Source organism: Panthera onca, chromosome B3 (assembly GCF_046562875.1).
Source record: "Panthera onca isolate mPanOnc1 chromosome B3, mPanOnc1 haplotype 2, whole genome shotgun sequence".
Taxonomy (NCBI): Eukaryota; Metazoa; Chordata; class Mammalia; order Carnivora; family Felidae; genus Panthera; species Panthera onca.
This window is the reverse complement of record NC_138344.1, coordinates 46,842,566-46,859,195: the sequence shown is the minus strand read 5'-3', so window position 1 is coordinate 46,859,195 and position 16,630 is coordinate 46,842,566. Positions and strand designations below refer to the sequence as shown.

The window sequence follows — 16,630 nt, the reverse complement described above, 5'->3', positions numbered from 1 at the left end:
CAGCTTTTAGTTTTACAAGACTCTCTGGAGAATACTGGGCTCTGTGAAAGTAGGATAGGAAGAGATCTCTCATGAATGACCTCTTTTCAGAAGGGTAGGTGGATGGGAGGGTAGTAAAAAAGCCGTAGACCTGTAGTTAGAACACTACAGGTCTGGTCCCAGTCTATTCACCAATTAACCTAATGTCCTTGAGCCTCAGTTTCCTCATTTGCAAAATGGGGACAAGAACAGTCTCCATCTTTTGGGTCATGGTGAGGCCTGGATGAGAACATGCATACAAAGCACTTAGAATGCAGGCACAGCTATGGTGGTGATGATGACAGAATATGTGACTTTGGGAAAGTCACTTAGATACTCTCGCCTGTTTCCTCATCTACAGAAGGAGTGAGTCTCACAGGAGCATTTGGAATCTTATTCAGCAATATTTCTTGAGCATCTTTCATGTTGGGGCCTCACTGGGGATTTAGCAAAGGGCAAGGCCTGGCCCTCACCCTCCAGAAGCTCACCACTGGGGAAGGGGAACACACACACACACACACACACACACACACACACACACACACACTGCTAACAGGATACAAGATCTCAAAGAGCTGTGAGGTTCATGAGTGTAAGTGTTCAGGGCAAGAAGGTCCTGGAGAACTTGATGGAGAGGCAGTGTTTGACCTGGGCTTTGAAGAGTGAGTGGAGGTAGATTGTCTTCCCCTGCTGAAAGACACTTTATCTTCAGGGTAAGGGCCAAACCGCTTGCCTAAGGACACCAGGTTCTCTGTCTCAGCATCCTGCTGCTTCTCTACCTTTGCCTCTACCAGGGCCCCTTGCACTGTGATATTTTCAGCGCCTAAAAATATATTGTACCTTCTCTTGCCTTGTGCCCATCGTTGCACATACCAGTTCTTTTGGTCTGTAACTTGCTCCTCACTCTACTAGAGGGCGTAGCAGAGTGGACAAGCAAGGCACTAGGGGCTGACTGTGGGGTCTGTCATAGCTTTGCCCCTACCAGCTGGTGGGGCTTCTGCTGTGTTAGTCTCTTGGTGAGTCAATGTCCTCATCTGCAAAATGGGGGTATAGGATTAAATGAAGGTGGCTGTGAGGATTAAATGAGGTAATACATGCAAAGCACTTGCCAGCTGGGCCCACAGTAATCACTGAATAAATATGAGCAGTTGTGATAAACACTCTACACCTGGCTTGCTCCTGCTTACTCATCACCTCTGTTAGAGGTCTTTTCCTGCACAGGCCAGCAACTAGGGCCGGGTTGTTTTTTCCCATAGGTATCTCCTCTTCTACCAAAGCACCCACACCTGTCATCTATTCTAGGCGTCCCGACCAGATTGCAAACATCATGAGGACAGACAGCGCCAGTCAATTGTGTTGCCTGCTAGGAGGGACACACGGTAGGCACTCAGTAAATAATGAATGACACGGGGTGAAGTTTCCAGGGATGGGGAAGGAAGCCTCTTGGGGCGGGGGGGGTGGGTGGCGGTGGGCCGCTGAGTACTGTGAAGATCAACAGGCAGGTGGACCTTGACACCGCAGGCGGAAGGGAGAGCCTGGGCGTCCAGGGGTTCCAGGGCTCCCGCCCGCCCCTGAACAGACCCTAGGCGGGCGCAGCGCCCCGAGCCGAGGACTGCGTTCCACTTTGGCCAGGTCCGCGCCCTGGGGAGAAAATGCAGCTAGACGGGTCGGGCGAGAGCGCTCGGGCCCCGCCCCCGGCCCCGCCCCTCCGCGCACCCTCCCCGCCGCAGCCGGAGCAGCTCCTGGGCCGCACCGCCCCCCGCGCAGGGCGGGCTCGGCGCGCTTATTCCGCCCGGAGGAGCGCAGCTGCGGGCTAGCCGCCGGCCGCCGCTGCGGGATGCTGCGCTCCACGTCCACCGTCACCCTGCTCTCGGGCGGCGGCGCCGGGGCGCCCAGCAGGAGGGTGAGTAGCTGGGGGCGGGAGCCGCCGCAGTCCCGCTTCCCCGACCCGGCAGTCCGGCTGTAGCGGGGTCTGGCGTTGGGGACGCGCAGGAGCGGGGCCCCGACCCCGACGCCCTACCCTGGACTCAACTCTCCCGTCCTGTCCCAGCTCCGGCCGTGACCCTTCTCTGGATGCCCAGCCAACGGCTCGTAGGGCTTAGGGGACTTTGTGGAATTCCCAGAAATTTCCTCTCCTTCCTGCCTTCTCTGTCAGGCCACGTTTATTGGCGGCACGAGTTTAAAAAGCAAGGGAAACAATTTCTGTGGTGTGCCTACTTGAGACTCACAGGTAATGAATATCTTTAACACCCAAACTTGCCTCCTTTCAGCGAGTAAAAGCAAAGGTCACTGGTCCCCGCTGGTGATAGGATAACACCGATTCTGGAGTGAGTTTAGCCAAGGTAGGCTTCACCTGACAAGGTAGAGATCAGCAGCTGGACATCTGGGAGCTCAGTGGTGTGGGACTTGGGTTTATGCAAACCACTTTGTTCATTCTGATTTAAATATTGCATCTTTCCTCATCTCCCCAGATGCTTTGTGAAAGATGCTAGGCACGTGCTGTTGTATCTTTCCCATTCTGTATCTCTTCCAAGATCAGTGCCTCAGAGCGCACTGCCAGGGCCTTGGGCGGTGGCTTTTTAGTTCATCCCTTCTTCATAATATTCATATTTATCAATCAGTGCTTCTTTTCAGTGGTTGAGATTTCTCTTATCACGTTCCCCAAGTTTTAGCTAAACAGATGCTTAAGTCCGAGCCAGGACCCTCTTTGGCACTCCCATCTTCTAGTCTCATAGACATACCTGTTTACGTTCCCATACCTCAACCAGGTGACTAGCAGTCCCCTTATGTGCTGCCTTCCTTTAGCTCTAGAAGGAAGACCTGTGGTATTCTTGGGTGTGGGCCAGGTGATGGATTCTGAGGGGGGCAGATGTGTGCACGCGCCCGTGTGTATGTGTGTGCATGTGTATACATCAGACACCCAGGGTTGACAGAACTCTGGCTTCTCAGTTATTAGCTTTGTAAAGCAAGATCCCCATTGGGTCCAAGTGAGTTTCCATTCACAGTCCCAGCCTTACTGCAAGACAGGCATTTGCCTTTTTTTCTATTCTATGGAAATCTTGCTCAGTTGGAACACAATTGTGATTGAGAAAGAATGAAGTCACTGAAAAACCAGCCCTGGGCCTAGACAGAGGCACGGGGGGGGGGGGGGGGGGGGGGGGGAGACCAGAATGCATGAAATAGTCCAGTCCTCCTCCAGAGATGGGTGGCTAGAGTGGGTGACTGCAGATGTGATTAGTGTACTAGGTAGCCCTTCTGAAGATTGTTTTTCTCAAATGTTCACTTTCAAGTATTTCATTGTAAGTAGCACAGTGGACAGACTATTGGAAAGGCTTTGCCTTTTGAACAAGACAACCAAAGTACCTAGGACCAGAGGGGTCAGGGAGCTGAATCACCATGTAGGGCTGTTCTGAGTGCATGAGTACTGGTGCACTTGTTCAGGAAAGAAGATTTTTACAGGTTCCAGGATTCCCTTCATGATTTCCAACTCTGCTCATGATTTGCAAATGCCACGGGTCCTGTCTATGTGTATGTGTATGGGGGGCATGGTGAGAAGATATGATCTGTTGCTTGATTTTTTTAAACAACACTTAGAGATTTCCTTCTGGATGATACAGGGCTAGGTGTCGGGGCCTACTCTACCCGTGGAGGCAGTCATTGTCACAGACTACCGTCATACAAAGTGATGGTTGTTATAGTGGGGTCCATTGTGAACCAAGTCGGGTGAAGCTAATAGGAAGGGTTCTTCCCAAAGCATCTGAGGAAGACCTCCCTTTTCAGGAGATACTGGAGTTCAGTCTTGAAGGGTGCATAGGAGTTCGTGGGGCGATTGATAATGGGATACTGAAAGGAGGAAATATCCCTCATTTAAATGAAGCTCTTGGTATATATTGTATCATAATGGCACATTGCATTTTCTTTAGGGCAAAAACGTTTATTTCTTGGAAAGATAAGAATGGGATGTCTTGAAATTAAAATTGTAGACTAAGTAATCGTGGAAATTGTTCCTGAAGTTGAAAGTCTGTCAATAAACTCTGTATCATCCTGTCTTTCCTCTTGGCTCTTATTGGACAAGTGATGGTCTTAAACAAGAACATGCTAGCTATCAAAATAGCAGTTCTGTTTTGTCCAAAGAGCTTACCAAATTAGGGACTGCAGAGGAACCAGGCTATGTTGGTCCAGATATTCAAGTAAACTAGCAATGGTGGTGACAGCTGACACTGAACAGGGAGTTTTCTGAGTCAGCCAGCCAGGGAGGTGCAGCCAGACCAGACTGTCACCAATTATCCCTTGTTCAATGGCTGCCACCTACAATTTGTACTTCCTTTTTATCTGAAATCATCTCTCAAAGGGGGGGGGGGGGAAACTGGTGGGAGAGTAATTTCTGTCAGCTGATAAGCAAAGCTCTGAGTGGCATTTACGGATGCCAACCCATTTACGGGTTGTGAAATTAAAAAAACAACAACCCTACCTTCAGTTGCGCACTAAAAATAGTTTTATCTGTGGCAACAACAGGAAGATAGATTGGCTGGAAAAGAACCATGGATGGAAGGATGACCTTAGAGAATGGGGGGAAACATTAAAAATACTATGGACATTGCTTCATGATTTTGAAGGGAATTTTGTAAATGAAGTTAATCCCACTAAATGAGCCTTTGACATGAAAGGTCAGTTGTGTGGCCAGGTTGTGCTCTTTGCTGGGGGAAGGCACATGTTGCTTTGTGCAGCCAAATACTTTTGGTTCAGCTGTTGAGCCGGGGCGATGAGAGGCATGCATCTGTCAAGAGTTTCCTCCAGCATCACACTGTCTTGATAATAAGAGACTCTTGGCTGGTGTTGACGGTATCATGGCCCCTGGGTGGCTCATAAAAAGAAAAACAAAACAGAAGCAAACCCAAAAAGGCCACAAGGATAGGACTGTCTCGTAGCCTGCTCTTGCTGATAATTCTTTCTATTTGGCAAGGGCTTTTTTTTATCAAAACCCAGCTGGCCTGCCAGTTATCCCTCCTTCACTAATGCACACTCTCCTAGGTCCCATTTCTGTCTGACTGGCTCAAAAGAATTTTCCTTAGGTGGCCACTGAATGGGTCAGACAGGTGTTTACCTCACTTCCTTTTCACAGAAACATCTGTGTGCATAACTTCTGTATCTGTGGGCTCTGTAGGAAAGGACATGGCATCGGGTGTCTGGGAGAAGTTAGCTAGCTGCAGCACCCACCAGGGATGGGTGGGTAGGGGGCCCATTGCACCCAGGAAGCAGGCTGGCTCCTCACCAGGGCCTCCTGGAGCCAGCCCCTGACAGACCAAGTTGCAAAGTTTTGGAACCCTGGCATCCTCAGGGCTTAGCCCAAAAGCCTCTCCCACTAAAGTATGACATATGTGCTTTGGTTCACCCATCTTCCTGTGTCAGAGGTAGGACGAACAGACCTGAGTCTTGGAGACTCTTAAGGAAACTCAAGATAGCGATCCCTTGGTTGTCCTGCAGAGGGTATGGAGTGGGATTCTGGCTGGTTCCTTGTCTCCAGTGCCCCGTGGGAGGGCTGCATATGTGGTCTGTGTCATGGTTCATCTGCACTGAGTGTGCACACAAGAAACCCAGATGCTCGGCTTCTGATCCCTTGGAAAAGCCTTTCAAGTCAGTCAGCCTTAAAAATCGCCTAATCGAGCTCAAGGAGCTGTGGATCCAGGGCTAACTAACCAGAGACCATGTTGAAAAGGTTCCATCTGAAATACTTGAAGCAATTACTTGCGTCATGGCCTTAGGGCTTCCCGCAGTGAGCTCTCCCAGCCTAGAACAGTTGCAGTGTTCTCCAAGCACACGGAAGAGTCACACGGGGGTATTTCTCTCTGCCCCGCTTGAGGTGAGGGATGGTGCTAAATTTCAGTCACACTGCTGACTCTTACTTACACTTTAAGGCCAGAGTGCTCTTTCTAAAATGCAAAATACAGAGCCCAATGACTCTGCTTCAGGAGCCCCCTTTGTCCTGCCAGCAGCGGCTACAAATTCCTTACTTTAGCATTCAGGCCTTTCTGATCTGGCCTTAGGCTTCCTTGTTCCCGTCCCACACTTGTTCCAAATATTCCAAATTTCTTGCCATTCCCAAACCTTTCATGCTGTTCCTTGCCTCTTTCATGCTTCTCTGATGAAGGGGCAGCTTCCAGGAAGCCTATCTGAACTCTCCTTTTCCGTGTTCCCCTAGTGGCCTGTGCACCCTGTCATTGCTTGCATCCACTGGCTGTGATTAACTACTTGAGGAGAGGGGTTAGGGACCCTCCCTCCCCAGGCTTGGTGTAATTGGTATGTAAAAACAGGTGTGTGTCATCAGGGTCCTAAAGAAGCCACACTTCACACTCAATTGGCAAACAGGAAACCAGGAAGAGAAGCTTGGGCTAAAGCCAGCCCATCGCCTCTGGCTCACCTGGGCAGGAAGCAGGTGACAGATGGATGTGAGTGCTGGCCCAGGTGAAGAGTTTGACGGTTCTGGGAAAGCCTCCAAATATTCCAGTCTCCTCATCCTGTTGAACAAGTTGGAGTTTCATTCCATTGGTTAAGTCAGTGGTTCACCCTAGTTATATGTAGAATCACTGAGAAGCTTAAAATATCTAAGCCTCAGACTCATTTAAGCCAGACTGTTTAAATGAGAACGTCTGAAAGTAGAGAGTAACACCAGTATTTTTCAGGAAGCTCCTCAGGTGATTCTAATGTGCAGCCAAGAATGGGAACTATCTCTTGAATTATCACTGTCTCCTTATAGCTTTCTTGGAAATACCCTCCTGAGACAGTGTTCTGGAAGCTTCCTTCAAGTTTGGAAGGAGCAAGGTGGGGGGGTGGGGGCAGAGCAGGAAGTCCTAACACCCCAGGTCGCACTGCTCTTTGTGTGCATTCACTTACCTGCATTTCCTGTCTGTATTATGGCATTCCTGGGCACATTGTGTGCTTGTCCAGAAGGGAGCCATTGAGAGCAGGAAGGAGGAGCACTCACTGTCCTTGTCTTCATGAATTTTGTCTGGTGTCAGTCCTGACACAGGAAAGAGGGGCTCTAGAGCACTTTATACCACCTACAAAAAGTGTCCCTGTATGCAGATAAGCTACTGTCCCCTGGGCCATATTTGGCCCTCTTGGCTTGTTTTGTTTGCCTCTGAGATATGAATGTTTTTTATGGTGGTCTGCAAAACCTAAATACTTACTATTTGGCCCTCTACAGAAAAGGTTTGCCCCACCCTGATATAGATCATCAGGCCTGCAAGTTCAGGGCCACAGCTGAGCTAAGAGGCCTACTCCAGGTGGGGCATGCCGTGTCTCACATAGCCTGACCCACATACTCCAAAGATTTTATGCTTGTGCTGAGCAGAGTGTGGTGTGTGTCCTTCCAGCCACAACCACAGGGACCACACCTGCTCTTGTTAGGTGGAACTGGGCAGGAACCCACAGTCACAAAGTGGACCAGGCCTTAGAGAAATGTAAATACATTTGGCTAATTTCCTTAGGGAAATCTTTGTAAACTGATTAGCAAGACCATCCACCCCCACCCCATCCCTGGGTCATCTTCTCCACCCCTTTTTATTCGAGATGATAGTTTTCTCTTTGGTAAGCCCAGGTGCTGAGGCTGAGAGCATGATGGTATGTGGATCTCTAGATTCCCCCATAGATGGAGACCCAGCCTTCTGCCTCCACAAAGAGGGGGTGGGTAGGTCAGAAACAAAGCCCCAGAGGACTTGGGGGAGCTCCCAGGTGCCCTGAGTTGCAGACAAGGCTTTGTTGTGAATTTTCATGTGGAGGAGGCTTGAATACTAGCTGCTCCTCCCTGTTGTCCCTACCAGAGGGGCTGGTTTGAAGAAAGTGGAAGGCTCTCTGGGGAGTTTCAGACTGTGTTTTATTTATTTATTTATTTTTTTTTTAATTTTTTTTTTTCAACGTTTTTTATTTATTTTTGGGACAGAGAGAGACAGAGCATGAACGGGGGAGGGGCAGAGAGAGAGGGAGACACAGAATCGGAAACAGGCTCCAGGCTCCGAGCCATCAGCCCAGAGCCCGACGCGGGGCTCGAACTCACAGACCGCGAGATCGTGACCTGGCTGAAGTCGGACGCTTAACCGACTGCGCCACCCAGGCGCCCCCAGACTGTGTTTTAATTCATCTTAAAAAGAAACTCATACTGACATTTAATTTACTGAGCAAGTGCCCATTATGTGTTGATACTATGCTAAGCACTGTAAGAATAGCAAAAACAAAGCACAAAGCTTGCTTGATCTCTCCCCCTATTTTTTCCTTTCTGTTCATGTTGTAATACATGGAATATAATGGGAAGTACTCAATTTTTTGAGTCCTTGAACTCAGATTTTAGTGTTAGTCCCTTCCTCCAAAGGGAATGGCTTTGATTGTTGAATGGCTCCTGATTGTCTTCCACTAGAGACCTTACTTCTCCATCAGGCATTTGTAGCTTGTTAGAGTTTGGCCCCTACCTGTTTGTTTTCCTCTTCACTCTAGTGTAGGCTGCAGGCCCACTTGCAGTCTCAGAACATTCGCACATCTGTGCCTTTGGCCAGGCTGGAGCAAATTCCTTGCCTGGTAGTTGTTTGCTGTTATTCTGATGATGGATTCTCCAAACCTCAGTGAACTGCAAAGTCTTATTATCTTTCTATACCTAGCTCAAATGTCACCTCTAGGAGCCTTCAGTATACTCCCATGTCCAGTTAAGACTATTGTTTTTCTTATATTCTTACTGCTATGTAAGGAAATGCAGTTCTACCATGCCTTAACCACCAAGGTACCCTGCCTCTCAGGACTTTGTGTTGGTTACACTGAGTGTTCTTATTTGCTTTGTTTGGGTATGTTTTTGGATTCTGAGCTCTTGGGAATATGGCTGTTTCTTTTTTATCTTGGTAACCTCATTGCCCTTAAAAATATTTTACAAGTAGTGGGTGCTCTGTAACCTAGTGATGAAATACACTGAATCTACCACCTTCCTGCTTTTGGTCCACTGGAAGATTCCCTTGCTTGTAGGGACAGCTAATCCCATAACTGTGGTGTTCCCACTAAGTAAGATTCAGTTTTCCTCAATGCTCAGAATACAGGGCTGAGCCTGCTGTTGTGGGAGCAACAACAGCTAGTAGGTGTTGACACATGTATGTGTGTGTGTGTGTGTGCACTTGTGCAAGTCTGTATATGTATTTACACACGTGTGTATACATGTGTGTGCATCGGATGGGGTGCAGGAGAAAAGCACTTCCTTTTCTCTGCAAAATTATGCTATGGATTAGAGCAGCCTATCACAGAAGATTATTGAACATCATAGACTTGGATTGCCTACCTGGTGTGAGTTACACTTTGATGTTTGTGCAAATGCCAGCTGGTTTCAACCGGTCCAGGCAGCCTGGAGTCAGAAGTTTGCCTTTCTCTGGCAGAACTAGGATTCCCATCGGTGCTACTGCCTGTCAGCTGGGAGAGCTGCCCCCTAGCTGGAATGGGTGGTTTGTCTTTGGCCAACATGACTGATGGTGAGCTCTGAAGGTTTGGTGCAAAGTTGGCCACATTGGAGGCATGTAGTCCTGGGGCTATGAGGGGATGAAGCTTGCCCATAGGAACGTAAAGATGGAGAGTGATTGTGAAACCAAGTCACTGAGTTGAAAGAGCTGGAGTTTTTAGATCCAGAAGAAAAGAGGTTCAGAGGGAAGGAGGCCTGTGTAGAGAAAGGGGAATTCTATTCCTGCCCTGAGGGCAACCCCAGGTCCATTAGGGAGGAGTTCTGAGGGAACAGGAAGCTGGAGGTGCTGGGTAGCAAAATGGGGTATCTCGAAGGTAGGTGACCATGTGTGTGGAAGTGCTAACATATATCCCACATGGGCTCTTTTACCTGTGCATGGAAAATGTTATCCTCAGTCTCCCACCTGGAAGGTACATTGGTGGGTAGGGGGGTTCCTCTGTAGGTCGGCAGTTTGGACTTAAAAGGTCTTTTACAATCCCATCCCATTCTGGGTTTGTGGGCTGCAGGGTGGTTTGCTCAGAGGCCACCCTGTGGATGGGTGCAGACCAGGTCAGGGGGTATATTAATTTGCTAGGGCTGCTGTAAAAAGTACTCCAAACCAGGTGGCTTAAACAACAGAGATTTATTATCCTCTGGTTGGGAGCTAGAAGTCCAAAATCAAGGTATTGACAGGGTTAGTTCCTTCCAAGGGCTGTGTAGGAGTGATCTGTTCCAGGCTTCTCTCTTTAGCATGTTCACATGCTCTTCTCCCTATATATGTGTCTGTCTGCAAGTTCCCCTTTTTATAAGGATATCTGTCATTTTGGGTTTCTGTTTTTTTTTATAAAGTTTTTTTTGTTTAATTAGTGAGAGAAAGAGAGTGTGTGTGTATGAGTGAGTAGGAGAGGGGCAGAGAGAGGGGTAGAGAGAGAGAGAGAGAGAGAGAGAGAATCCCAAGGAGGTTCTGAACTACTGGTGCAGAGCCTGATGAAGGGCTCAAACCCACCAACTGTGAGGTCATGACCTGAGCCAAAATCTAGAGTCAGATGCTCAACTGACTGAGCTACCCAGGCGCCCTAAGGATATCAGTCATTTTGGATTAGGGCTCACCCTGATGACCTCAGTTTAACTTAATAACCTCTGTAAAGACCCTGTTTCCAAATAAGGTCACATTCTGAAGTTCTGGGGTTAAGACTCCAATATACAAATGTTAGGGGGACACAATGCAGCCTATAACAGGGACAAGCCAATGGGGCTGGGTACTCTGGGTGCTGCTGGGGCCCTCTTTGGGCTTTTCCAATGGCCAGATCACTTCTCCCTGGGAAATCACAGCAGGTCCTGGCTGTGACATTGGGGTGAAATAGACATATGGCGTTAAGCATATTCCCATTGTTGTACAAACATCACCACCATCCATCTCCAGGATGTTATCATCTTCTCAAACTGAAACTCCATACCTGTTAAGGAATAACTCCCCACTTCTCTGTGTCCTCAGCCCCTGGCAATCACTGATCTGCTGTCTGTCCCTAGGAATTTTGACTATTCTATATACCTTGTATAAGTGGAGTCATACAGCTGAGAGAGCTGTCATTGTGTCATACCCATGTCTTTGCATGATTGGCTTCCTTCACTTAGCATAATGTCCTCAAGGTTCATCCATGTTGCACCATGTGTCAGAATTTCCTTCCTTTTTAAGGCTGTGTGATATTCCGTTCTGTGTATATACCACATTTTATGTATCCATTCATCCACTGATGGACATTTGTGTCACTTTCAGTCATTGTGCATAGTGCTGATACGAACATGAGTATATAGACTTTTAAATAACTTTGTGCTTCTGTATATACATGTCTGTTAGAGAAAAGTTCAATATATAGCCAAGGAGAAAGCACTTTCACAGTCCAGTCACCACTGTGTATATTTTGGCCTTTGTCCCTCTAGCTGTATTTTGACCAGTGCAGGTGAGATACGATCATTCTATACATACTGTTACAGAACTCGAGCCAAAATCAAGGTATCAACAGGGTTAGTTCCTTCCAAGGGTTGTGTGGGAGTGATCTGTTCCAGGCTTCTCTCTTTAGCATGTTCACATGCTGTTCTCCCTGTATGTGTGTCTGTCTGCAACTTCCCCCTTTTATAAGGATATCTGTCATCTTGGGTTTCTGTTTGTTTGAATGCTATGACATTACTCGGTAATGTCCTCATTTTGAGCAGCAGGGTGGTGAGTTGCCTGATCTGGGCCAGGCAAACGTTGGTCTTATCCTCAGAGTCCCCTGTGTGGTTGGTACGATCACCTCATTGCTAAGTGGGGGAGACGGCACCGAGAAGCACAAGGTCACCCAGCTCTTTGTACCTCTGGCACGGGTTTGTAACTGGCTTCTCCTTTCCGTCTCTCCTAGGCAAATGTCTGCAGACTGCGGCTGACTGTACCTCCCGAGAGTCCAGCTCCAGAGTCAGGTGAAAAGAAGGTCGAAAGAAAAGAACAAGTAAGCCGTCTCCGAGCAAAGCTCTGACAAGTTCTCATCTTTACTCTCTTTTATTTTCACCCCATCCCGCACGTCCACCCCCCACCCCTCCACCCCGGTCCTCTAGCCAGTGTATTCACAGAGTCTGAATGTCAGCGATCTGCTGATGAAAAGCCCTCTCGACCTTGCCACCCCATCTTCCATCTTCCCAGAAGCCAGACTGCCCTGCCCGGCTGGCCCTGCTGGCCTCCTGCCCCTGCTCTTGTTTCCTGGTGAACGCTGGCTCTGTGTTGTCTCAAAGCTGTGGGGACGCTGGCCTTAGTGGCAGGTGCTGTGGCAGGGAACGAGTTTTTCCTGAAAGAGCCCAGTCCTGTTGAGTCAAAGGGCCCATTGTGAGCTGCCTGCGGCTGAGCCTTTCTCAGCAGCTGGAGGTGGAAGGCCCAGCTCATGGTGGAGGCCTCCTGGAGAGGAAAAGCCCAGCAGGCAGCCCGGGCACGGGGCGAGGGCACTTGGCTGGAGGGAGGGGGAGGTCATCAGATTTTTGTGCTAGGTGCTGGGCCATGAAGATAAGTCTGACCTTGTCCTTGTCTTGGAGGAGCTCGAAGGTTTTCGGGTGAGGCAGACCTATGAACAAGGTTGATGTGACACTCAAGTGTTAGGATCCGGAAGTGCAAGAAGGGCTCCAGGACCACGGGGCAGGGAATAACTGACTGCCTGGGGAGTCACCGAAGCAGAGACTTAAAGGCTGCATAGGAGGTGCCACTCACTTCCGGGTCTGTTGTCCCGGGCAAGCCATTTTTCTCATTCACAAATAGTTATGGGGTGCCTACTGTATTCCAGGCGCTGTGCATGTGTGTATAGTATACCATAGTATATACTACACTGTGAGTAGAGTAGTGAACAAAGCAGTGAGCAAAAACATGCCTGTCACTCACCAAACTTATCTTCCAGTTGGAAGGAGAATGAAAATTTTTAAATAAAGCATATTTTATGGAGTTTAGAAGGTAGTAAGTGCTGATGGAGACACCTAGAGCAAGAGAAGGGGATGAGAGTGCCAGGGGTTAGGTAGTAATTTTTCTTGTGTGTATATTTTGTGTAAGTATAAAAGAAAACAGTGAAATGATTTAATATATGATCATATAAGTTTTATAAATGGAATGACAATGACAAGCCTTGCTGTGAAGTTGACCACACGTGGCCACCTGTGGAAAAGGAAGCTCTTCATTGAGTGGTAAATGGTTGATCATGTCCCTAAATTTACTGTTGGGCTTTGTCTCTCCTTCCCTTCTCTTAGGCTCTTTTCCCTGCTTTCTCTAAGGACCAAGCTGCCTGAACTAATTTTAATAATGAGTGACAGAGAAAGGAAGGAGGAAGGAAAATGAGGTTATGATTAGGTGCAAAGTTAGAGAATGTAGAGTTGCTTATCTGCTTAAAGAGAGAGGAGAAGTCCCACCAAAGGATCCAGAAAAATGGCTGGTTGCAGGTGGGAACAAGGCAAGTGCCTGGTGAACCTGGAACATCTCATGCCGGAAAGCAAGATGGCACTCACCCAAATGGGGTCAGAGCAAAGGACCCAGAAGCTGGTTTGAAAGTGGTCTCACTGCACTGGCAAAATTGGAACAACTTTACATCAAAACTTACAACAAACTTCACAACAAAATTCCATCAGAAAATGATGACAGTAATGGGCTTTGACACATTGAATAATTAAAAAAAAAGATTCAGTAGTTTACAGTAATCATCAGAGATTTAAAAAGCAAAAGCTCTTTTATAGAACTTCAACTGACAAATTTGGAAAGTCCCTATTTTATAACCCCAGGTTGGTTCCTCAGTGGATGCAAAGACTTGTTAGTGGAAGGTTATTGTAGAGCAGTATTTTCACATGGTCCCAGAGTGTCACCTCATAGATTACTTTCACTTCCACACTCAAAACACAGAGGGGCCCCTGGGTGGCCAAGTCGGTTAAGCATCCGACTTTGTCTCAGGTCATGATCTCACGGTTCGGTTCATGAGTTGGAGCCCCGCATCAGGCTCTCTGCTGTTAATTCTGAGCCCAGTTCAGATCCTCTGTCTCCCCCTCTCCCTGCTCCTCCCCTGCTCTCGTGCTCGCTCACTTTCTCTCTCTCTCTCTCTCTCTCTCTCTCTCTTCCTCAAAAATAAACATTAAAAAAGCAAAGGCACAGTGGTGCAGTCTGGGAGCCAGCGCTTCAACCACGTGGTCCAATCTAGCTTTAGCAGTAGTGGGCCAACCTGGTCTGTGGGCTTCCGAGGTGATGCAGTCAAGTAAAGCACAGTATCACCTGTGTGATATTTGTGCCAGATGGTTTCAGCTGAATCTAGTAATGAGGGAATAGCAAATCCCAAAATGTGGGACATTCTTTAAAAACGGTTGGCCAAAGGGAGGCTAGGAAGAGTTAACATCAAATGTAACAAGTGAAGCTTGGTTAGATCAGGGATCAAAAAAATAAAAAAAAGTGTAAAAGTCATAATGGGATAACAGTACACTTTTGAATATGAACCACATGTTAGATATTATTAAACTAAATGTGACTCTTCCTTGTGATGATGGTGCTTTGGTTATATAGTCAAACCATTTTTTCAACCTGTGTGTAGCTTTGAACATTGTCTGAAGAAAAAGTTTGGGGGTAAAAGCTCCTAACCCAAACGACCCAGCTGGATCCCTGTTGTTGACTAGATTGAATGGGGTGCTGTGCTGCTGGGGGGTGTCCCCTTCTGCCCTCTCTGCTGCCCTGACTGTTCTTTTAGAGAACTGGCCCTGAGCTGTGATCAGGAGCTTATGGGCTGCTCAGCGCACGAGGAATCGGAAGGAGCACTTTTTGTGTTGTTGTTTTTAAATTGTTTTAGTGTTTATTTTTGAGAGAGCATGCGTGCATGCGCAAGTGGGGGAGAGGCAGGGAGAGAGGGAGACACAGAATTTGAAACAGCCTCCAGGCTCTGAGCTGTCAGCACTGGTAGAGGCTGATGTGGGGCTCAAACTCACGAATCGTGAGGTTGTGACCTGAGCCGGAACCAGACACTTAACCAACTGAGCCACCCAGATGACCCGAAGGAGCACTTTTTGAGGGGGTGGCCTAAGCTGGAGAGAGTGACAGGACAAGGGCCGTAGTGGCTGCCCCATATGCATGGCACGGGAGGTGGGAGATTTGCTCTGTTGGAGTTAGATCTGAGCCGTGTGCCTGGGCAGATGTTGATGAAGGGCACTGACCCTGGTGCTATGAGCCCTTGGAGGGTGCGTCCCCACTAAGAGGAATCAAGCATTGCCAAGGATGGAAGGCATGTGTTCTATGTCAAGCGGGAGTTGGTAACCAAGTCGTGTACTTCGATCAGCCCCTTTGTCTTAAACAGTGCTTTTCAAACTTTTCAAAGCAATAGGTCTCTTTTTTGTTTTTGTTTTTTAAATGAAAATAAATGTTATTCTGGGCCCTCATGTATAAACCAGGCAAAAGTGTTGCTAGTGGGGGCCAGGGTCCCTCCTGTTCTCCCCGGCTCCTCCTGTGGGTACGTGAGAACCTCAGGGCTGTGAGGAGCACAGGGCAGAAGCTGTGAAGACAGCATGTGCTGTGAGCCCTCTCACACTGGGTGGGCCCGGTATGCAGCCTAAGTGCCCGTCTGCAATGCATTGGTGACTCACTGCAGAAGAGCTGGCGTGGACAGGGAGAGGGTTGGGCCGGCTGCTTCCCCAGGACTGACGTCCTTGGGTGGTGGTTGCACTCGAAGGTACGGGTGGTAACTGTGAGGCTGTTCTGAGTGGTTCCGTCACCATGTTCTGGCCAGATTCCTGGACTTGAGTCACTGGGAGCCAGAGGCCAGGCACGAGCAAGGAGGCCCTGAAAGGGATTGCCTGCTCTCATGTGCCATCAGCATTGTTGCCCCTCCCTGGGACACCATAACCCTCAAAACTGCAAGGTGCCAAGAACTCTGGATGACCTTCCCTGGTGAGATGACTTGGGTTCCTTGGAGGGGCCCGTGGTGTGCAAAGGTGGGGGGATTGGAGCTCGCTCAGGTATGGAAGCGGAAAGATACCAAAGGCCTGATGGGCTTCTGATGAAGCGACACTGCTCAGACAATATCCAGGACCCTGTTAGAGCTGTAGCTGACTGGGGGCAGGCCTGGGCCTTATTCTTTAACACAGTCATGGAAGGTGCTGAGTGTATTTTCAGGGCCTGGGATTCCATGGGGCAGCTGGCCACACATAGATGCCCTGCCATTTGGGTCATTCTTCTGTGCACTCTTCCTGAAATCACTGGAGAGGAATCACTCACTCACAGAGGCAGGGTGTGGCAGATGGTATATTTTCCCCAGCTTTGTGATGGTGTGTTTGGAGACTTCTGGGAGCAATCACAGCAGAGGCAGTGTCTTTCTTTGGAGTTCTGGGTTCCTGGGGCATATGCGAGAGGCTTCCTGCCCTGTGGCAGACCATTCCTGCCTGCTGCTTTTAGTCCTTCTCTTATAGAAGGTACCTACTGCCCCGAGACTGCCTTTTGCAGGCCACAGTTGAGCTCCCAAACACTTATTTCTCTGCTACTTGGTTTACTTACCCTGAAAGGAAGCACAGTAAGGCCTGGTTGCAAAGAGTAACTGAGCTAATATATGGGATTGACCCCCACAGTGCCCTGTAATACTGATTACAGAGGCAGTGACTCAATACCAAATCTCAGCTCTT

The 16,630-nt window shown here is 48.5% G+C and overlaps 1 protein-coding gene across 1 annotated transcript in view; it reads left to right on the top strand.

Annotated features, from left to right (window-relative positions):
* The first annotated feature begins 1,763 nt into the window (after positions 1-1,763).
* The window catches only part of MYZAP (myocardial zonula adherens protein), an 89,440-nt gene continuing 74,573 nt past the window's right edge, over positions 1,764-16,630 (top strand). Inside the window, exons 1-2 of the mRNA XM_060618405.3 lie at positions 1,764-1,921; positions 11,881-11,967. Coding sequence (XP_060474388.2) covers positions 1,856-1,921; positions 11,881-11,967 — 153 coding nt within the window. The 5' untranslated portion in view covers positions 1,764-1,855. The remainder of the gene's footprint in view (positions 1,922-11,880; positions 11,968-16,630) is intronic.